The following is a 23,337-nucleotide window of genomic DNA, read 5'->3' as shown; positions in this document are numbered from 1 at the left end:
ATCATGATGACATGATTCATCGTTTTTGCTGATTCTCAAAGCATTTTTTGCATAAAGAAGCCTTTGAGAACTGAGCAGAACCTCATTCTTCCTTTCAGGGCTGGCTGTCAGGGCACTGCAGACAGCTTTTGTGTTCACTAAGCTGATTTCTTTCACAGGATAAAGTTCCCACTGGGGGATGTGGTTGCCAGGACACGTAAAAAAGCTACACCAGGATGCAAATCTGTGCTTCACTTTAGCATGGAGAGTGCAGGTGAAGGCACTGCAAGTTACACCTGATGGATGGCTTTATGATCGAGTTCTAAACCTGAAGAAACAGCCTTTGTTTTGTACTCTGAGCAAAGAAGAGAGCATGTTAAGCGTAGGACCCTATTCCATTGTTAGCGCTGTAAAAGCTGAATGTTCACAGCGCTGCGGCATTTTACAATAGCGCTGTGTCTGTTGGTGCTTCCTGTTTACTGCTGGAAGGGGCATTCTCTGGTGGCCGAGACGTCTGTATCACTGTGCCCTTCATCTTTTATTGGGCAGTTTTTCTTCCACTGTAGCCTTTCTTCAGCTAGGGCCATTGCTCGCTTTTCAGTATGTGTGGGATTTGCTTTATCATGTGAATTTTGATGGTGATGCAAATAGGCGGATTGATAACCCTGAAATCTTCAAGTGCAATTACTGGGGAGGCTGTGTAAATTCTTGTAGCCTGATCAATCAGTGTGCTCTTTCTTAGAGAGTCAGTTTTGTACACTCATATAAAACTGGAAAATCCATCCTGTAAATAACAGGTCATTGTCCAGTTACCTTGGTACATAGCTCAGTCAACTGTGCTTGGTTAAAGCATGTCTTTGCAGTCTGATCTTGAATTGAGAATATGCACTGATGTTTTTTCACACCTTCACAGTTTTCTTGGTAGCTAGTTCCCTTAGAGAATCACACTTCCTCTTAAAATGTGAATTTAATGTCTAAATTTGATTTCCCTGGCTTCAGTTTTCAGCCATCAGTCCTTGCTAAATCTTTCCTTTAAAAGATTATAGTGTCCTTTAGAAAATCTGGTACTTTTTCTTTGTGAAGATATTTATATACTGTGATCAATCCTTCTCCCAAGCTTCTTTCTGACAATGTAAAGAGACTGAGGTCTTTAAGTGTTTCACAGAAAGGGACTTTTCTTTCAGACTTTTATTCTTTTTTATATGCACTTTCTAATTTTTCAGGATCCTTTAACAACTTATATCTGAGAAATACAAGTAGCATGCCAATATAGTTTGACCACTCCTATATACAGAAATAAAATTATTTCTGCACTGTCATTCATATGTGTTGTGATTTGAATTTTCTTGCCCTGTAACATGTTAAGAGGTCAACTTTCTGTCCAGTATGAACACAAATCCTTTACAGAGTAAGCAGTCTTCCAGATACCATCTGTAGGTCAGGCTGATCTTTCTTATTTTATGTGCTTTTCATTGTGATTGAATAATAGTTCTTTCATCAGTGTATCACATTGCTTTAGCAATCTTACATCTACACTGCTGCCTTTATCACCCATACTTCTGCTTTCCTCAGTGAAATAACATCTTGTTTATTTAACAAACCCCTATTTTCATAAAAGTGTATCTACTAACTACACTATAGCCTTTATCAACAGTCTTGCATCTGCTTTTGTACTGGTGACTAGATCAGATTAACGGTCCAGCTTAATCAGTTACTTAATTTGAAAACCAGTGCATCAAGGAGAGATACAGTGTTCTTGCCTGCAGACTCCTTAATGTCTCTGCTAGCACTGACAGCCGCTCTGACAATGAGCTGAGGTCACCAAAGCCCTCCTGTATGGGCTATCAAAGATCCCTTTAGTTTTAATGACATCCAGGTAACGTTAACCAGGAGTAGCTAGTTTAAAATTGCAACATGGAGCTCATGGTTTCTTTAGCCCATTAAACTTCTAAGCCAGTCAAACCATTCTAGAAGGGATTTGGAGGAGTTACTCCTTTAATGCTGCAGAGAATGGCATGTACATCCCTAGTACGTGTGTGAAAATATGCTCCTGAGAGCTGATTGTTTGAAGAAGATTGTGGGTTAGAATTAGATTGCTTTATGGAATTATGTTGCTGAAAATGCTTCTGCTTTACCTTAATAATCTGTTTAACAGAATTCAATTGCATGTGCTTTGATTACAGTTCATATGTTGTCAAATTAGTTCATCTGCTATGTGGAATATAACATTGTGGGAAAAAAATATTGAAACATTCCCTAATCTGTACAGACATGCTAGGTGGCTGTAAAGCATTGACATTCTTTTTGAACAACTTTGATACTTGACGGAGAACCCCTAAACACTTCCACTGCAGGTATTTTTTTAAAGCAGTTAAAGGATACAAGTTCCCAGGCCCATGGATTGGATTGCTTAGATATCCCTAGGTTACTGAGAAAGTTTCTTTCAAAGTCCTGGTGTGAGTTGGTTAAATTGCAGTTTCTTTAGTTATCATGAGGTGCCATTTCTGACCTTCTTTGAACCAGGGGAATCCTCACCAACAGTCACAGACCGCCTGAAGCACTGTGGTAATTTGCACTTGATTCAAATGATCCTCTAAGATAAGTTATCCAAGAAGAGGCTCTTCTTCTGTTGCCCTAAATTCTTGAACAGGAATACAGAAAAAAAAAAAAAAAATATTGTAAGCTATGTTTGGAATAACTCAATACATATGTGTAGTTTTGGTTATGAACCAGTGTTCTTTAGTGACCTAATAAAATGTGTCTCTTTAAAATAATTTGTGTTGATTTCCTTTTTCCTGCATGTGAAAAGTCAGACAATAAAGCCCAGAAAAAAAGCCACTGACATAAAATATATCTTGGGCAGGGAAAAAGCCTTAGACCTGCTCTCGCAGTGGTTATGTAAGAAATATACCAGGCTATGGTACTGACAGATGTCAAGCACCTCGGGAAGTTACTATCAGATGCATTTGTTTTCAGTAGGAACTGAAGTTTATCTAAATTTCCTGGGACAATTGTCCATGGCACCACCAAAGGGGTTAATTTCTTTCCCCCTTAGTGTAAAATATGCTCCTCAGTGGTGACCTTTTTTTGAAAAATAAAGTCCTTAATTTAGGACTTAATTAATAGTTACTGCCTCAAGCCCTGATAAAACACCATAAATACATTAAATATCTTTCCATCCCTAAATGCCATAGAGTAATCTACCAGTTAAAAGACCAGTTTCTAATTAGTTTGCTTGTTGCCTTGGCTTGAGCTTGTTGCTGTCAGAATTTAGTGGAGTTTTTAGTGTTTTGTATGTGTTTTTGAGATTCAACTCAAACCAAAATGAGCTCAATGTGGAACTCAGTGCTGTGGCAGTCTGTTTGCTGTTTTGCAGAGTTTGTTAATTTGCTGGCAAAGTTATTACTGTGGAAAGAGGGATGATGGTAGAAGGAAGCAGCTGCAGGCAGCATTTGCATAACAAATGATAACGCAAATCATAGAAATGAAGTATGAGACAAGTCTGTTCCCTGTGTTTGGGCAGAGACCAGAGTACCCAGACACTAGAGAGAATGGTAATTTCTCTGGATGGTCTCCTAAAAAAGTTTTTTTAAATCACTGTGCATGTGACAACAGACAAAACAATAATTCTGAAACCAATGCATGAAGCAATACAGCCATCCTCCTCTCCTTTTTTAATGATGGGATATTAAATTTTGTGACCAATTTCTTAGATAGCTATGTCAAGGGTATTTTTGCTCTTTGCTGGTTTTGCTAGCTGAATTTTCCTGACCCATTCAAAAACATGTTTCAGATATCGATGAATGCCTTGAAGGCGGCTTGGGAACCTGTGGCCAAACATGTATCAATGTTCCAGGGTCCTACATCTGCTCCTGTTTGCCTGGCTACACTTTGGATATTGACAGACGGTCTTGCTATGTGAACGGTAAGGTCATTTTCTGTTTTGATGACTAAAAAAGAGCTTTAGAGATTTAGTTAACATTATTTTTCAAAGTGAACCATGTCGGGCTGGTCCCTACTGAACAGGTGCTCTGATTTGCTGATGGAAAAACTGACTCTTCTGCTGTGTGGGTAAGTGGCAAGGCCAAGAGTGGGTGCCACAGAAGAGTGATGGTGAAGAATGGAAAGTATGGTGGTGGTAAGATGAATGAACATACGAAAAAAACCAACTAACCAATGACTTCCTGTTTAGTAGATGTATTCTCTCTGTGTGCTCAGAACTGTAAACTCTCTTATCCCATCCTTACTGCTTCCAGGAAAACACAGTGGTACACAAGATTTTGCTACCTTTGCCTCTTTCACTCAGTTGGCGTTGATGTCTTTGCAGTGTGTTTAGGTTCTAGGGACAATGCTGTGACATCATAAGCAGGAAGCCCTTAGTTTTGGTTTGTTCCATTGACAATTTTGTAATAAACAGGAGTGTTACTGTGAGTTCTTCCTCTCCCTTGCTCCACCCTGAATGTATAAATTGAATTTTAATGTGTAAGATGCATTTAAATTTTAAAAGTTTTTAGCCCTTCCAAGGGGAAAATATCGACAGTTGTGGCCTTTGAATAACCTTCATTTTGTCCTCAAATGATGTTACCCAGGGAGAAAAATCTAGTTTGATTTTATTGATTGGTTTAACCCTGTATTGCATCGTGGGAGTCCTCTGAAGTTCACTTCTCCCCTCTCATCTCTCCTCCTTGGTTTCCTGAATGTCTGGTTTTGGTTCCTGTCTGGGATATGCTACAGCTCCCTTCTGATCCAGGAGCTCAGGTTTTCTTTTTCTGACTAATATTTACCTGGGACTCTTGCTAATGCAGAGAAGGGATGTGACAGGGAATGTTTCTGACCCAAGAAGTAGGAGATGTACTTGAGTCACTGTGCATGTAGCCTTTGGGACCATGAACATAACCGGAAGTATTCTGTGTAGCTCCCAATTTGACACCAGCACAATTACTTTGGTCATCGCCTAGAATCATTGTTATTGACAGCAACACGTGACTCACAAAAACCCAAGCTGGAATTTCATAGTCCTGCCTAAATATCTCTAACCCCTTAAATAGAATTTTTAATTTATTTTAATCAAATGTTTTGTAAACTCTTCACTTCTGAACTGAAGAGAAGTGAGAACAAACATGTTACCTCACAGTGATATTTGTGCACAGGTACCTCTCAAAGAACAATCCTACCTTAATATGGGAGGACTTAAACATTTTTTAATGTTATCACTAGCATTTATAGCACCAGTAGAAAGTGACTGATGGTTCAAGAGCTGCTGTGATGGATAAGGAACCCTTACGTTAGCTATAAAGCCTTCTGTAGAGGGTACACCAAGTGAAATACCCTCATGTTTTAAAGACAGAAAGCTCTTCGATGCAGGTGTTGTTTATATCTTCATTAAACCCCTGATAAAATTAAGTTCCAAATCTGACTGGTGCTTCTGCTATCAAAGTTAGTTTTGTTCAGTCCTTGTTTCATTTACAGTTCTCATTCATGGGTGCCTGGTAGGAAATCCATAGAGTGGAAAGGACAAAACTAAAGTATCTAAATGCTCTTGGTCAACTAATTGGCCAAAATGCAGGCAGTACAGCTGTTAAATTCCTGAGATAAATTTTGCTACACCTTGTTACACTTCACCATTCATTTAACATTTACAGAAAACGTGTTCATAATTTAAATATTCTCACATGGGGTTGCTCAGTGCAAATAGCAGCAGAAAAAGAGAGTCACTAAAATCCTAGAAGTAGCTGTTATAACTAGATGATAGCTTGAAAACTTGAGATACAAACCAGTCTGTTAGTATAGAAACAGAGTGCTGATCATCTTCCTTGTGAACAGAAGAAAATTACATCTTGGGTGGGTGCTTGTCAGAACTTTCTTCACTTGGAGAACTCAAAATTGGTCTAATTTGTCTGCTGTGAAAGGAATTGAATCAACTAACCTTGAAACCATGATGAAGGTGGAACATCTGGCTAAAATATGTAGAATTGACGTCTGTTGAGTTTAAAGCCTCAGGTTTCATGCTAATAATAAAGATATGTTTTTAAAAGGTTGCAAGAATGGTCAATAAAACCAGTTTAATTTTCAGAAGTATATGTACAAGAAAACTGAGGATAATATATCTTTGATGACATCCATCCCTGATAAATGGAGAGTTGCTTCTGCACTGCAGGAAGATCAGTTCAACAAGTGATTGGACAGGGTTGAAAGCTGTCATTCTGTTGGATCTATATCAATAATTACATTTCAAAGTCACTTCGTTAGAGCATTACTTGTATGCCATGATCTGTTGTTTGAGGCAATTATGTTATAAATCCCCATCATTACCATCACAATGGGCTTTATTCTTTGAATGTTGTTTTAGTGGTAAATTGAAGACTAGGCTGTATATCTCCCTTTAAAAAAAAAAAAAAAAAAAAAAAAAATTAACCCCCCCCAAACCTACGTTTCTTTTTAAAATGAAGGCATGACTGGTTACATAAAAACTCCTTTCCTCTGCTACACACTTGATAGACATCCATAATATTCAGATTACTTAAATGAAAATCATCATGGTTTGCATATACAGTTAAGGTTTCTTGGGCAATCTTAACCTCGCCCTGTGGTGATATCCTAAAAATAACAAAGAGGACTTGATGAAAACAGGGTAGTGTAATCTGCAGCCTCAACTGTTATGTCCTACTAATTGTACTTCCATACTTATCACCTGGTTTTAAGGCTGAATTAAGGCTATTTGGACAATCCTAGTTGCTCATCACTTTCAACCTTAATTTGATTTCTGGATTTTGGGGCATAACTGGAACACCTTTAATTTTAACATATTTTATGTTAAGTTACTGATACGCTCTTACCCTTCACTCAGTATGAATGCAGTTTTTGTCTGGAAGGACTTGTCGCTGTTGAGCTGTAAGAATTTTAAGTACAGGTCTTTTGGTTTCCTTCATCCCTGCATCGCAATAAGCATCCACAGTCTCTAGCTTCTTCCTTTGCCCTGTCTTGGGATCTTCAATGTCTCTGTTTGGATAGTTAAAGTGAGAGTCTAGACACCTCTCTGTGGTACATTCTTGCCATAGCATAATAGTTGGAAGAGGTTTCAGCTTGGAGATGTGTCCATAGCATAACTATTCTAACCTCCGCTGGGATGCGTGGAATGGTTCTTCTGTCCTCCAACTAAACTGTAGGATTTGGAATTACTGATAACAACCACTGCAATCTCAGTTTCATGACTCAGATTTTTGACATAACTTCCAGCATTAAATGTGAAAGGACCATTGCATTTATATCTTGTTGGTTCTCTCTGATATGCCTAGAAAGTTGTCATTAAAGTATGAGAGAGAAGGTTAGATCCTGAACTTCCTCTTTGGCTAGTATAATACTGATGAGAACTTAGTATAGCAAAAATGCAATGCTTATCTATTAATAGTTTCTTTTTGTTTTCTCCACACCAGACCCCGCACCATTCCTACTTTTTAGCCATGGAAATGCCATCTTTAGAATTGACACTGAAGGGACCAATCATGAAAGATTGGTGTCTGATACTGGTCAGTCAACACTTATGGATTTTCATTATACAGAAGAGAAATTGTATTGGGTAGACTCTGAAAGGCGATTACTTCAAAGAATTCATCTAAATGGCACAAAACGAGAGGTAAAGTAATCAGTTCTCTGGAGTTCTCTGAGTTAATAGGCATAAAACCTTCTATGGAAACCGCTTGTTCTTTAGGTATAATTCTGCCATTCCTGTTCACAGATTAGCACTTCAGATTTATTTAATAGTTTTTGCTGTCATAATAGTTATGGTCCTGAGTCTAGGCTGTTTACTGGTATTCACAGTTCATTTAGTATTTTCTGTGGATCAAGCGAAGAGGAGTTAAAAATGAAGGAGAGGAAATTCAGACAAACTAAAGCTTTGAAGACAATAATGTTTCCATCAGTTTTAAATTAATCCCTGGCATTATGGAAGTTTGTCTTCCAGATTACTGTAACTCAAACTGGCACAAATGGTATGAGAAGAACGTGCTTGAATTCCTACTCATTTTTTCTCAAACCTTTTATTGGTTTCTATGGTTGCATAAATGCTTCTTTTGGCACTTCATCCTTTGTTCAGAAAAAGTTGTGCAGTTCACTGCATCTGGCTGATTAGGAAGGACAGACAGGCTCTTGTGGCTGAACTGTAATGCCGTGAGAGCCTTCTTTTGTTTGAGAGAGATGCCAATGCTCCTGTACCCATGTGGAGTCTTCACTGATGTATTTTACCCTGATGTATTTTAAGGATCAGAGCCCAGAAACAGTGTGTTAGGAAGTCTTACATCTGTAACAGTACAGGTCTAGGTACTTCTCAGTGTGCTAAATGCAAGAAGCTGTAACTAAAAGATTAGTCCAGTGTATTTCTCATGGAGAGCAGTTTCACGTTACACAGGGTGTCACTCAGTTCAGGAGGGGTATGTGTAAGTAGGGAGACCAAATGGAAGTCATTAAAGAATGAGAAATATCTACAGGTCTGAGAGAAAATGAAGCAAGCGAAGAAATTAAATGAGAAGCTTCAGACTGGCACTTTATTCCCTATATTGAAAGTCAAGTTTAGGGTAACCATTAGGATGATTCTTGTCAACTTTTTTGTTTGTTTGTTTACAGAGACTGTGTTACATAGACAAAGGTATTTCAGGATTTGCTGTTGACTGGATACATCAAGACATTCTCTGGGCCAATAGACAGAAATCAACCATAGAAGCGACAGACATGAACGGGAAGAAACGTCGAGTTCTTCTAAGAGATGTTGGTCGTCCCACAAAGATTATCATTGATGCTGAGCAAAGGTAATTTTAACTAGGTTAGTAATTTCATTGAAATGAACTCAAAATATGCAAAGTACTTGCGTTTTATGCAAAGATTGTGGTTTATAGACTGCAGTGCTAGTCTGTGCATAGTGTATTGTCTATAGTACAATACCTGCTTGAACTCTGACAAAAGAGGATAAAGGATTAATAAGCATGTAAGAGATAAATAGAGAAGTGCGTGAGAAAAACCCACTAAAGTCTAATGCAGAATCTGACCTCTTGGTCATTAGGGAAAAGTTTTGCTAGTGAGGAGAGCTGAGGAAAAAGAGGCAATACTGGTCCTTTTTCAAAGACATCAAAGTTTCAGGGCAGCAGAAAGCAGGATTGAAGTAGGAAGGAGAACGATGCCTGCAAATGCTGGGTGCCCCTTGTGCCCCAAAGCTGGTACACTTGGAATATAAAGTGATACGTTTTCTGAAAAAAATTCCAATTAGTTTTGCCTGTTTCCTTTGTCTGTCAGTTGCTCTGAATATTGGTTCTGAATCTACTGTTGTTGCTACTTTGTGTCACTAGTCATTTGACCTTCATAAAGATTCTTTCAGCTTCAAGCAATTTACACTGAGAACCATGCTCACATAAGAGATTTGGCCTCCTCAAGAGTTATCAATATGAATTGTCACAGTGCTAATTTCTCTTTACACATAAACCTCTTCCATTAAAGTTGCAAAAATAAAAGCTTGAGGAGACTTTGAGATATTTTTGTTTTGTACAGCAAAAGTGTGTTTTTGTTGCCACTTTTGATTTTCAGTAACGTTGCTCAGCAGTCTGTGAAACTATTTCAATATTAAGGCCTATGCGTCCTTTCCTAGTACACTTATACATAAACCAATCTTCTGATGCTAGTAGCATTACTAGTATTCTTTGGAGTCTTGTCATTTGAGTAGGATTTAAAGGCCTGAACATCAGCCTATATATATTTTTTTTAATTTGCTTTTGAACGTAATATTCACCAGTCTTCGAAATATTCACAAGTTCTCAAAACCACTGTCAAGAGCCATCAAAATGCATGTTACAGATGGCATTATGGGGATATATTTGTTGCATTTATGTGAAAGTCTGGGGAGACTCAAGTGCGTGTATTCACCTAGGTGTGATTCACCATGCATAAAAGCTTACTCATGTGCTTACAGGGAGGCCGGTGAGTCAGTAATAAACTGTAAAGAAAGTAGACTCCAAGAAGTCTAACATAATTTTTATGCTCTATGGCAATTTGCTTCCATGAAAACTCTGAGGGCTCTATTTTTAGTGAGAAGTGAATTCAACCTCCAGTATGTTTATGTGTGCAGGCATAAACATGAACTAAGTTTGATATTAACAATATCTTCCTTCAAACCTGTGCAACTCTTAAGTAAGTAAGGTCAATGAGATACCCTAATAACAGTTTTCCTCAAAAGATATGTCTGGATATTAGCAGAGATAGGATTATTTAAGTAGCAATAATATAACTATTGCTGTAAGATTGATTTATTTTTTTAAATGGTCTTTAGAAATGCTGAAAAATAACAATTAAGACTAAAGAAAAATAGAGGGCAAATACAGTAAAGCCAGTTTCTAATCTTCATTCTTCTTCTGTCTTCCTGTTTGTTCTTGTATTATCCTGTCCCTACACTGATTTGCCAAAGTTGTGCATAAAGACTATAACAACCTTTGTTTCTTGGTTTCCTTGTCTGTAAAAAGTGACTCCTACCATTTGCCCAAACTTACAGAGTAGTGATGTTTCTTAAATAACAGGTGCTATAGAAATGCAAGCAGGTATTAATGAAGTATTTTAAAATAACAGTATAAAATTGGGCTGTTCTGGAAACATGTTTTCACCTATACATTAATAACCTATGATAACTGTAGGCTATGTAACAGTGAGGAAAACCTGTGAGGATTATTCCCACTGATTTAGTATAATATCTTGCCAGTGAGGTCTAATCCATTCTGGGGCCTTTAGCAAATTATTAATATAAACATAGTAAAGTTGACTTTATGCTACATTGTAGCATACAAATTCTGCAGTTTTGTGAAGACAAGGCAAAATGATGATGCTTCTTGGAATTTTTGTGCATAAGAAACCCAAGCAAAGAACCTAAATCCAAACATTCAAAAATACATGAATGAGGGATAACTTGCTATTTTGGAAGAACTGTTGTTAACCTTAGTCACATTGGTAAATCTGGGTTCTGATCCATTAATAACTTGATATATAAGTAGCTTCAGTGCATAACTATTTTGAGTATTGGAGCTGTATTTCGACTGTGTCTTAATTTAATAACAGCATCGTCTGGCTGCTATAACCAGCAGGAAGGTAGAAAGAAATGAGAACAAGAATGGAAATAGTATTTTTAATTTAAGCACTTGAATGATGTGTTCAACTAGAGTTTCTGGGGATAGACTCCTTGCCAGAGGGAGAGGGAATGCAGATCTGCCTCAAAGACGTGCCTTTCCCCAAGTTTGCAAGAGTTCCTCATAGATTTGAGAGGTTATTTCAGTTTCCTTCTCTGACCGCATGGCCAAACAAAGCAGAGAGACAGACAGTAGTGCTTTGCGGTTAAGCTGGGCTGATTCCTGCTTGACCTACATGAGAGAAATTTCTAGTATCTCATTGCTTCCTGAACAGAGTTATACAGTCTCTGATAGAAACATACTTGTTAAAATAAGAAAACAACTGTAACAAAACATGTGGTAACATTGCTTCTGTTCAGCAGACAATGCTTTGTTGTCAAAAATTATTTCTATTCTTAACAGAGCTATGTTAAGGGAAGAGGTATATGGAGCTTCCCTGAAATAGGTGAGGACATATTAAGGAAGCCTCTTGTTTTATTAGTTTTGGTTCTGAAAGCACTGAGAAATTCGGTATACAGGAGCAACTAAACAAGGAGTGTGTAGCAGTGATGTGATCTTGCAAATTTTTTTGTTTGGTTGGGTTGGTTTGTTTGTTTGTTTGTTTTCAAAACATGTCTCTCTTGCCTGCAGGCTATTATTTTGGTCTTCAGATGGTACAGTTTCCAGCATACACCGAGTGTCCCTCAGTGGAAGTGATGTGAGAACTGTTTTAAGAACGACAGAAAGAATAAAGGCTATCTCACTAGATTTGGTTGACACAAGGCTCTACTGGATCCAATATGACCACAGGAAAGAGATTTCCCATATTGCGTCATGCAACTATGATGGAGGAGCTGTTCATTTGCTCAAAAACTCTGTCCAGTGAGTATTCATGAGTTTGTCAGAAAAACCCCACTCATTTCCCGGGAATGCATTTAAGCTCTCTTCCTCATTCTCCCTTTATTTTGTCAGTTCATAACCCAATAAGGAGTATAAACTGTAGTGCATGTGGCCTGTAACTGTAAATCTAAAACTACTGATAACAAAATGGAAAAAAATCACTTTTGTAAGGGTAATAGTGGCACTCAGTACTCTCCATTTTCCAAGCTTTTAGCAAATGATAACTTCTTAACTATTAGCAGATGATAACTACCTTAGAAATCCTCTCTGAGTGTGTATTAGTAGACTTTTTCTGCAGATAAAGAATAAAAAAAAAAAAGATTAAATGATTTGTCCAAGGTCACAGTGGGTGAGCTCAGGTGTCTGAGCTGTACTCAAGAGACTGAGCTAGAGCAGGTCTTTCCTATCCTCCTCTAAGCCTGTTGTCCTCCTTAGCTGCCAGGCAGGGAAGCTCAAGCCTGTGCTCAGGCTCTCCAGCAAACATCATCAGATGTGGTGAAAACTGTCCTGCCCAACAGGTTGTCCAGTTTGCATTTATTTCTTGCAACTCTGCAAGATTTTATGTGCTGGGTTATTTGGGAATGACTCTGGCACCCCATTGATTCTCATGTATATAAAATAATGTAAGATACATATATATATAAGAATACAGAGAAAGGTCATTTAGAGTGAACTTGACTGAACTAGGCGCTCAGAAAATGTGAAAGTAAATACATAGGGATCAGGTAATGTAGCACTTTGTGTTATTTCCCTTTGTTGTAGACATCAATTGCTTGGTATGTCTCTCTTTGCTGAGCATCTGTACTATTCAGAGTTGAAATCTGGTATGATATGGAGAGCCAACAAGTATACTGGAAAAGTTGTAGTCTCAATTAGCCTGAAGCCATCATTTTTTCCACCAGTGGAAATAAAAGTGGTACATCCATTTAAACAGCCAGGTGCAAGAACAGATTCTCAGGATTTTGGTAAGTAAACTAATGATACACTTGTATGTGTGAGAATAATAATGTTATACACTCCAATTTTTCACAGTAACAGCTTTCTTCAGCAAAATTCCATGCCTCGGTGGAGTCAAGGAAAAAGTTTTCCTTTAACTTCAGTGATCCACAATCCCACTTGGTGTTTGTAACTCCAGCTGGAGTATCAGGCTGGAAGTGTGCTGAACATGAACTGCTCATTTCAATAAGCTGAGTACACGTGAAGATAAATGTGATTTTCTCCTTCTCTTCTCTTTGGTTACTGAAAGATGTTTTTATACTTTCCTGCTAAATGCACAAAGCATACAGCTTTTCAATCTTCCATGGAGATTATCTTCATCAAATGTCTGCTCCTTTCTGGAAGTTTTATTCTAATGTACATCTAAAACTCTCCAATTATTATGGCACTGAAGGATTTTAAGTGCATAGCATGTCCTACAAGTAATACTGTAGATGTCTCAGTTTTGCTGTGAAATGGCTGGATTAAGAGTCAGCCTGTTTTAGACAAACTTGAAGTTGCCATAGTAACCATGAAATAGGAGCCTTGGGTCTCTTTAGTTGATATCAGTTGCAGCCTACAGTATGAGGTGTTCATGTTGCTGCCTTTCACTGTGGATCAGAAAATGAGGGTAGTTGACTATGGATTGCTCACCCTCCTCGAGGATTCCTGCTGAGGCAGTAGGAAGTGAGGGGTGTCCAGGGGAAATAATGTCCTGTTCACTGATCTCTGGAAAGCAGACATAGGGTATTCTTGGTTTAAAGGAATAGCTTTTGTCACCAGTTTTTTTGGATATGAACAACTGAGCAAACAGCACAGAGGCATTTATGTGTTGCAGAACTCCCAAGGGAAAGATGGCCATGTGTTCCAAAAATGTATCGGTGATATAAAGACATTTGAATGAAATAGTGGCGTTTTGTATGAGCAAAATGAAGCTGTAAATATTTCTCTTGAACCATTTCTAAATATCTACTATAAAATAAACTTTGTCTTTCTTCATGTCAGCCAACATCTTTATAGGGTACCATACTGTCTCTGCTTCTTGAAGCCTGGTCTGAGTGGGAAAATCAAAATCTTCAAGGGAACTTCCCCTGCAAATGCTTTGTTTGCAGTGCAAATAGCTGTTGAGATGCAGAAGAGAAATTGTTCCTGGAAATCAAGTTTATACTTGCAAACACAGGGAGCCTGCATTCAGAGACAATACCTGTTCTGTGCATCTCTCATGGAAAACAGTCATCCTGACAAACAGAAGCATTTTTTTCAGCTGATAACTTTGGTGCTCTCACACAGAATAACTAGGGAAGGATATGTCTGTGGAGCAGGCGGTGGTATGTCCACACATCTCAGGGTTGTTACAATGAGATTTGGAAGGTCTCATGAGGCCTCCTTGGGTGTCTGTCACCATGTATGCATATGCATGAAGATGGAGAGGAAGAAACAATTACCAAGCAAAGTAGTTCATGATAGTGGTGGTCTCTTGAACCTCAGGGGCTATCAGTTGTGTTACTTATGCCCTCTCCATGAGAGTGTGTAGCATAATTTCATTGACTGTGGGCACTTAGCTTTTATTCTTCTCTTGGAAGATAAACTCCACTTCTTCCACCAGAATACGCTGCTTTCTGGTATTTCTCTTTCCACTGGAAAAAAAGGATTTCCCCAACTTTATTAATAAATAAACCACAGGTGTTTTTAAAAGCTTTGCACTATATACTTGTATATTTCCAATCTATTTAGTAAATTTTTATATGACAGTAAGTGTTATCAGCAGTAGGCTTTTTTTTTTTTTTTTTTAATTCCAAATACCTTCTTGTAAAAACATCTGGGAAGTGATAGAGTAGAAATAAGCTTAATGGGCTGAATCCAGATGATCCTTTTTGACTTTGCATGTACGCTGCTTGACTTATCCAGTGCAAGAACTGGGATGAAAGGAGTACTAATGAGCCTGGAGTACAAATGAGATTTATAGCTGATCTTACAACAGAGAAACCTGGAGATAAAAGCATACCTAGACTAATTGGATGCTTTGTACAAGCTAAGAAAGTGTATGGTGCAAAGTAGTGCCAGCTGTGAATTACCAGACCTTCTTTAAAGCAGATAGCAAGTGAGTTTCTTCAGACGAAAAGGGAACTGATGAGAAGTGCTCAACTGACATGATTTGATTTTTTACTGGAATATGGATTATTTACTTTACTACTTTAATTTCTCATGTCCCCTCTTCCCTTTCTCTTTCAAAACACTTTCCTGGATTGGTCAGGGCCAGTAAGTACAGAGAAGAACATTAATTCAGCTATGGATTTGGCATAACCCCACACAACAACTTTAGTACAGCAGTATCTGGAAGATGACCTCTAATTTACTTCAACTCTCTTTAACAGCTAACCATAGATTTGGTGACAGTATATGTATTCATAAATGACTGATGGAATGTTCTTCACACTTATTTACCTTAAAATCTCAAAGACTGCCTCTGGAACTTTTTAAAGTATCTTCTTTGACAGATTAATGATATCCAGTACACTTAGGTTATTTTTTTTAGAGGAATTTTGTTGTGTTTCTTTCCAGTGTAAGATATGAGCACCAGGCTATTTTGTGAGAACACCCATTTCCATAGAAGAGAAGTGCTGGGGGGGGGAAACCCCACAAAACCCAAACCAGCTAGAAAGTTTATTTCATAACGGTTATTCTTCCAGAACAGATTACCTTAAAAACTTTGTGATTCATAATTTAACCACCATTCACTTTAAGTTTTGAAATGTGATTGGTTTTTTCTTTTTGCATATTGATTTGACAATATCAAGTTCTAATAATTATTCTCTTAAAGAAGAATTTCTTCTTGAGATTGCCCAAATGGCAAAATTATTTTTTCTGTTATTTCTCCTGTAACTCCCGAGTGTCTTAGATCTCATTAGACCAATAATGGTACAAGAAAGGGACAACCAACCAGCAACAGTGATAAGCATAAGATGCAGCCTAAAATGCGGTCTTGTTTCTTGTTTGTATTGTTTTGTGATTGCATGTACATGCACTTTCGTCATTCTAATGAGTTCTATTTTTGAGGAGTAGACACTCCACTACTGTATGTCCTAATTCAGTTGCAGCAAGGACAAAGATTAAGGGTCCAGTTCAAAACTATTTCTACAAAAAGAGAGGCTCAGCCAAAACTGTCAGATTCAAATCTCTCAAAAGCTAACGTGCTTAATAACACAAATAATATCTGTCTAGTCATCCATCCATAATTTTTCATTTAGTGATACAAATTTTGTTAGAAAAGAATTAATCAGCTTGATACAAGTAAGTGCAGTGTTGATTTCAGCCAAGCTGAAGTGTCCGTCTGGAAATTATTTCAGTCTTTTACAGATGTGAGCTGTCATTCCATCAAATGGCTGGCATTTTCTCTGTTGTGGCTAACAGAAGATTAAATGTCAAACTTAACTATTATGCCGCTTTTCATATCTTGGAATTTAGGGTGTGAATTGGAAGTAGCACATGAAAATTGTTCACATACAAACTTCTTTGCCTGTATGAGCCCGTGATTTCTTATATATTACACAGACAGCACAGGGCAAAGACAGTGTGTGTGGGTGGCTGCACAGCCACACTCAGTACCAGCAGTTCCTCTATTCTTAGCTTGGGAAGGGGGCAGGCAACCCCAGAAGAAGATTAGGAAGATTAGAAGAAATAGTAATAGTTTGGAAGGCAAAAATAAAACCATGAGTGTTGCATATCTGCAAAACCACCACCAATAGAAGATATCTGAGCACAGGCACGAGGCCCTGCAAATTCTTCCCATGGAAAAGTTTAGCTGAGTATCTGCCTTTTTGTGTGAAGCAGGAGAAGGAGGAAGGTTTCTGGGGATCTGTTGGGTTCTTTTTTCCACTTCCTTTGAAGAAACTTTGAACATATCTTGTTGGACATCAGAAACATTCTGAGTTTTAAATCTGAGTTCAAGATTTGTATTTCTCATAGTCAGAAAGCAGGATCCACTCCAATACAAAGATGCTCTAAACTACGCCAATACTTTTTGTCCAGATGAAACGTATGACCATTATGATTTGTCAAGCTATTTTTTGTTAAATAACATGAGACTTGAGCGCTGCTTTGTGCTAATAATGCCCAGTCTTTGTATGCTTTCTCTCTTTTTAATATCTCTTCTCTCTGTTTTTGCATGTGTGCTCTCTGCCACTGTCTTCTTGCTGAGTGTTTTACAGAGCCTGGCAACATGTAATACTGTGCAGTACTGGTGGCATGTGAAGCCTGCTATGCAATGTTTTTCCTTTCATAGTCACTATAGGTAGGCACCCAGACCAAACCATCCCCTACTTCAGGCTCTCTCTGGATCTGCTTGTGCTGACATGGAGCTAGAAATGATCATTCACATAGCCCTACTCTTAGTCTTCCAAGCACTTTACTTTTTATAGTGACTTTTTGGCCTGATTTTACTAATAGAAAATAATAGATTTTTTATTAGTAAAAAGTTCCTTGGGTTGAGCAAGAACTGCTGAGAAGAACACATATCACTGAGCAGCTTTGCTCAAAATAGTTTCTCCTTGAAGTTTGGTAAGAACAAGAACTCCATTACATTTACACTACATTTGTTCTTCCAGAAAAAGAAACCTGTGATTTGAACAAAGAAAAGTGCAGAAGAAGAATCTGCAGGCCAGACTCAAGGACTCATCGATGTAAATGTTCTAGTGGCTTTATTTTAAGTCGAAATAAGCAGTTTTGTGAAGGTAATTATGCGATTCTCCTATCAGCTTTATTCCATCAGATGAACAAATTCTTCTGTTCTTTTACTTTATTCGTATCTTGAGTATGAAAAATCACCCTGAGGTCTTAAAAATTCCAGTTGTGCATTTCAGTTTTGTATCCTTCCTATTTCTATCCTTCTGAAATAGTCTAAAGGAGACCTATGAAAATGTCACAAGTGTTACTCTTGCAAAAAATTTTGGTTTTAGCCTGAGTGGTTAGAGGAGCTTCAGATAAATAGACATGCTTATGGGTGCTTATTTAATTTTAAAATAAAAATTAAAACAGATATATCACCAAAGGTGAAACACTGAAAAATCCTGCAACAAGATGGTTGTCTTTCAAAAAAGATACAAATTCTTAACATGCTTCTAAACGTTTTAATCTGGATTGTTTTAATAAAAATCTAACCTCAGTATAAATAATAGCTAACATATCACTTTTAGAAGCATCTTCACTACATGACCAGATTTGAAAAGACATAAAGGCATCAAAATTCCTAGCTTACAGGATTTACACACCTGCCAGAGCAACAGCCATCCGGTTTTCAGGAAACTCACCAGGACTGTTTTCTGGATTTCAGCCTCTAAACCGCTTCTGTGTTTTGAGAGTTTTACTTGAGTCATGTTGGGGGAAAACTTTTAAAAGTATTTTTTGTTTGAAGGAAGTGTCTAGTATACATTTTTTTGGGTGCACACAGGATGTAACTGGCACTGGAGTCTGTATGAGAAGGGATACTTTTGAATGTCCTCTGGACATGTATGCTGAATAAGTGCAGCCTGAGGAGGTTTTACTAGAAGGTTTTTAAAGCTTATTTAAATAAGGTCTGCAAACTTGCTTTTTTATCATTTATTAGGACCAACGTGTTTTTGTAAAATGAATGGGAATAAAAGGTACTTCTTGAAGACTCTTAGTCTGTTTCATTAACCTAATTCCCTGAGACTGGTTGATGATGTTATTCTGACAGCAAGTGCTTCTTTTGGTAGATATCAATGAATGTGGGTTCTGGAATCACGGATGTACTTTGGGCTGTGTGAACATCCCCGGTTCTTATTATTGCACCTGCCCAAGAGGCTTTGTTCTGCTGCCTGATAGGAAAACATGTCATGGTAAGTAGCAGTAATACATAAACACTTTGAATATCATATTGGAAAGGATCCTCATTTAACACTGGAACGGCTGAAAGTTTTGTGTGTTGCCTTGCTCACTTCCAATCCCTTATTATGTAAGTAGGATCAGCTTAAACTGAGTGAACCAAACTCAGATGCCATGTTTAAGGAAGTGTAAGTTACACGTGAGTGATCAAGTGCGAGCCTCTTCAGGAGCAAAAAAAAGAGTCAGATCTCCAGAGAGACATCTTCGCTCAGATGAGGCTCTGTGATGCATTCTAGGTGGATAAGCAGATATATAATTTTAAATGTTGTCTCTGAATTGGGCTCACTCTGGTTATCCTGCATAAGAATTCACACAGCCTCTGAATAAGCAGCTTACAGCATTATCTTTTTTTTCTTCAGATAAGGGTTGATAGCATTGCTAATGTGCATCACATTACTGAGATTAGATGCATGTGCATCTGTTCACAACCAGTAAGACACACAGAAGTACGCATAAAGTTGTTTATTCTGGGGATCTGCTGCACCTGTGGTGGTTTTTTTTCTTTTATCAATTAAATTATATATAAGAAGTATGCCTGAGAGAACTTATTCATATAACATACCTATGTAAAGCAAGAATTTCTCTGAAGTTGGATGAATGTGAGTAAACTAAATACAGAGAACAGATAAATGAAGGTAAAAAAAAAAAAATCTGTCTGTCAGTAGTCTTCAAGGACCATATTTTAGTCATAGTAAGAGTCAAAGGTGAAGGGGTTTTTTTCTCCCTTTATGCAGCACTGTGTATATTCAGTCTATAAATGAAAAGCTTTTCTAAAGTAAGCCTAGAACATAAAATGTGAAATGCATCCAAATTTTGAGGTCTTGGGATATTTCTATTTCATAATGAAGTGAAACATAGACAAAAGTCCTTCTACCTTTTTTCCATGGAAATAAAACTTTGGTATATGCCCCAAGAAGTGCCAGTGCACACCAATGAGTTCAGTCTGAATCATGGCAGGATTAGGACCTAGGGTATATTAAATATCACTACTAGAGAGTAACTGTAGCCATAGAGTCTAACAGACTCTAGCCATCAGTCTATCTATTTTAGACCTCCAAGAGCCACTTCTCCCTCTCTATTAAGAGGGAGCCAGAAGCAGGATTCAGTGATGAAAATGTGGGGGTCCAGCATGCCTGTGACAGCTGCAGAAGGCAGCCAGATGTGACAGACCTATCAGAGACCTGCAGCCAGAGGCTACTGGGAGGTGGGATATCCTTTTCTGTCCAAAACAACACTTAGACACTGTGCAACTCAGTCCTACTCTGGATAACTAGCTTGAACTATATGCCTCCATTTTGAGCGGCTTAAATTAGGTAGAAAATAATGTTTTTCTAACACAGGCTAGGGATGCAGCATGGACAGTATAACTGCTTAACTACTGCAGCACAAGGCAGATGTGTCACCAGCTACGCAACTTGAGAGAAAGAGGGATGCAAGGTGAGAAGTCCACATGCTGACGAGACATTTTGATGCTTTGTCCTTGAAGTCCTTTATGAAACTCCATCTAAAGCCACAAGCTGCGGTCAGAAAGAAACACAAGATCAGTTTCTTGACCCTCTTCACTGTGCTTAAGGGTTTGGAACAATCCAGTCCAGAGTGCAGTTGCCCTGGAGAAGCAATATTTGCAACAGCTATGCACCCTTTAAGCCAGTGGATGCAACTGATTCAAAGAAGCAGCTGTGGGAAACTTGCATTAGTTCCAGTCTTCCGGCGGGTGTTGCCATATGGCACTAGAATTGGCATAAAGAGATGCAGCACTGCAATACAGAAGGTGAAAGAAGCATATCCTGTGAAACTGAATTAAAGAAATATTTAAAAAAATGTTGGCACTCCAACAATTATAATGGAAAGGAAAGCTGTTGCCAGGTCCTCATATAGTTTTTCCCCTAACAGTTCAAAAGATGCCACTAAGGAACACAGCTTTATTTCTGGAAGGTTCATCTCCTGTTTTCATTGTAACCCTTGGAGTAGTAGGAAAGAAGTTTTTACTCACTCTCTTTGTGTTTTATACTTATTCTTTCAGGATAACTTCTAGTCTTCGAAACCTGATCTCTTTTTGATGAAATGTAACAAAGAAAGTTTTCTAAATTATCTCTATTTTGATAATACATCTTCATAAAATTTTGGAAAATTTGAAGCTGATCAGTATAATGGCTTAGGACCAAGCAATTTTGATTTTCTCCTTTGCTATAATTAGGAGAAGGTGGGAAAGAAAATTGGAAAAAACAAAAGAAACCACAGAAGGACCACAGAAGTGTTGTACTCTCAACATCATACTTTTAATTTTTTGTCTTTTTTCTTTCTTTTTTTTCTTTTGGTATGTAAGAAAGTGTTAAAATCTCTTTTGGGGAGCCTAGTAAAAAATTTTATCATAATTTAAGATTTTTTTTTCCTCTTTAAATTACTGTAGAGCTAATTTCCTGTACAAGTAATGACACCGAATGTAGCCATGGTTGCCTTCAAACATCTAGAGGGCCTGTTTGTTTTTGTCCTGAAGGATCTTTACTCAAAATGGATGGCAAAGCATGCACTGGTAAGTAACTTTTTTTCTAGATGTAGTGACTGCCAAACTGTTTATTCTTGGCACTGACAGACAGAAGTGAATGAAGGCATTTTACTCTCATTTTACACAGCTATAAATGATTGTACAAGATAGGAAGCAATGGAATGTCAGGTGTTTTGAGTGCTGAGAAGAGCAATATTTATCTTCAGTTATTAATAGATTTTTCTTAGCAGCAACATCCAAAGTTTGCAGGACAAATTCTTCTGTTTGTCAGCACAGATCAAGACATCTGCCAGATATTTGTTGCAGGAGACATCTAAAATTTATATTTGAGGGGAAATATAGGTATAAAATCAGGGCTTGCGTGAAATCTGATGATTACTTTATTGACATCGTGCAACCCAACTTTAGAGCCTCTCTAACTTACAGCAATTTCATCTAATTACCCCAAACTGGAATTTTTGCAGTGAGAATATTTGAAGCTGCTATACCCACTAATCTGTCATTTCCCATTCCATCAGGCTTTCCAAATTCAAGGGATTATAGCTCTTGAACTGTAGCTTTTGAGTTTTAGGGATTGAGATAGCTCCATTAATGTCCCTGTCCTCTTTTACATCCCTTACATATTGTGGACTGTACTGTATAGATAGATTCAGTCAGTGTTGCTGTTTTGGTAGGGACACTCCACTGAGTAAGCTCAGGTTGGCTTTGAGGCTATAACCATTGTACAGCCCCAAGAAGAAAGTATAGCGCTTTTTTTTTTTTTTTTTTTTTGTATGAAATCTTGCTTTGCTGTATTAAAAAGTATCAGTTCACCATTCTAGCCTAGTTAACTTCTGGGGAGACAATGGCATTAATTTGCTGTTTCTTTGCATGGAGTGCAAAGTCTAATAAGATTTGTTACTCTATTGTAGAAGGGATTAGCTTTGAATGGGAGAAAGAATTATTTGAAATAACGAACACATGGAAGCCCTCTTCCTCTATACCACCCCTCCACCCCCTGATCCTGTGTTGTGAATTTTCAGGAAAAACTCTGGAAGAAGTTGCAATTACTTCGCTTTCACTTGACTAGACTTCTGCTTCCAGCAGATGGCCTTTCAGTAAATCTATCAGTCACTGAGGTGCTTTGCACTGTAAAAATCCTAACCAGAGTGAATTGTTCTCTTACTTATAACTCTGATTTTGTTGTTTGGTTTTTTTTTTTTGTTTTTTTTTTTTCTTAGAGTGACTAAGTTACATTTTTCAAATGCTCTGTTTAAGGTTGTACATCTCCAGATAATGGTGGCTGTAGTCAGATATGTTCTTCTTTAAGCCCATTCTCCTGGGAGTGTGCTTGTTTTCCTGGATATAAGCTTCAGCGAGACAGAAAGCACTGCACTGCCATAGGTCAGTATCTTGGTGTGCTTGCATGTTTCTGCCCATAGAAGCAAAACCATTTTAGAGACCTTTAGAGTGAATTGCATAATTGGGATCTATCTTTGCACTGGTTTTAGGTTACTTTGTGAAAATTGGGAAGTATTAGTTGTTTGGAAAAATAACCTATTTTGGGAACATACCAGAACGAGCGCCAGTTTATGGTTCAGTCTCCCTCACAGAAGATTCAGTCTGTTGTCCAACTTCTGCATTTCACTGTGGGCTCCCATACTGCAGAGGTCTATCTGCAGTATTCAGGTTTTTGTGCCTTCATATAAATGTGGGTGTAGATTCTGCCCAGTGAAAGAACTGGGGTTGAGGTGTCTACATTTTGAGAACAGGGCAGGAAATAGCCTGTTGAAGGACCTTCCCTACAAGGATATTCCCCCCACCCCCCCCCACCCCGGTCCCAGGAAGCCCAGGTATTTGATGTGCATGTTTGGATTCCAGACCCTGCTGTTTCTTCTGAGAAAAGGGCAGACCCTGGTGAACAGTAAGGCGTAAGCAGTTGCATGTGAGAGAGGAGGAAAGAGA

General features: G+C 38.0%; 1 protein-coding gene across 5 annotated transcripts in view; it reads left to right on the top strand.

The window, feature by feature from the left end:
- Positions 1-23,337, top strand: part of EGF (epidermal growth factor) — a 60,920-nt gene that overhangs the window by 6,000 nt on the left and 31,583 nt on the right. For all 5 annotated transcript variants that reach the window (XM_074905446.1, XM_074905448.1, XM_074905447.1 and 2 more), the window contains exons 2-10: positions 3,773-3,904; positions 7,413-7,612; positions 8,599-8,780; positions 11,763-11,993; positions 12,774-12,976; positions 17,591-17,716; positions 18,719-18,841; positions 21,298-21,420; positions 22,651-22,776. In XM_074905446.1, the coding sequence (XP_074761547.1) occupies positions 3,773-3,904; positions 7,413-7,612; positions 8,599-8,780; positions 11,763-11,993; positions 12,774-12,976; positions 17,591-17,716; positions 18,719-18,841; positions 21,298-21,420; positions 22,651-22,776 (1,446 nt within the window). The remainder of the gene's footprint in view (positions 1-3,772; positions 3,905-7,412; positions 7,613-8,598; positions 8,781-11,762; positions 11,994-12,773; positions 12,977-17,590; positions 17,717-18,718; positions 18,842-21,297; positions 21,421-22,650; positions 22,777-23,337) is intronic.

The sequence above is a fragment of the Athene noctua genome, chromosome 4 (genome assembly GCF_965140245.1).
Source record: "Athene noctua chromosome 4, bAthNoc1.hap1.1, whole genome shotgun sequence".
NCBI lineage: Eukaryota > Metazoa > Chordata > Aves > Strigiformes > Strigidae > Athene > Athene noctua.
This window is presented reverse-complemented; position numbering and strand designations above follow the sequence as displayed.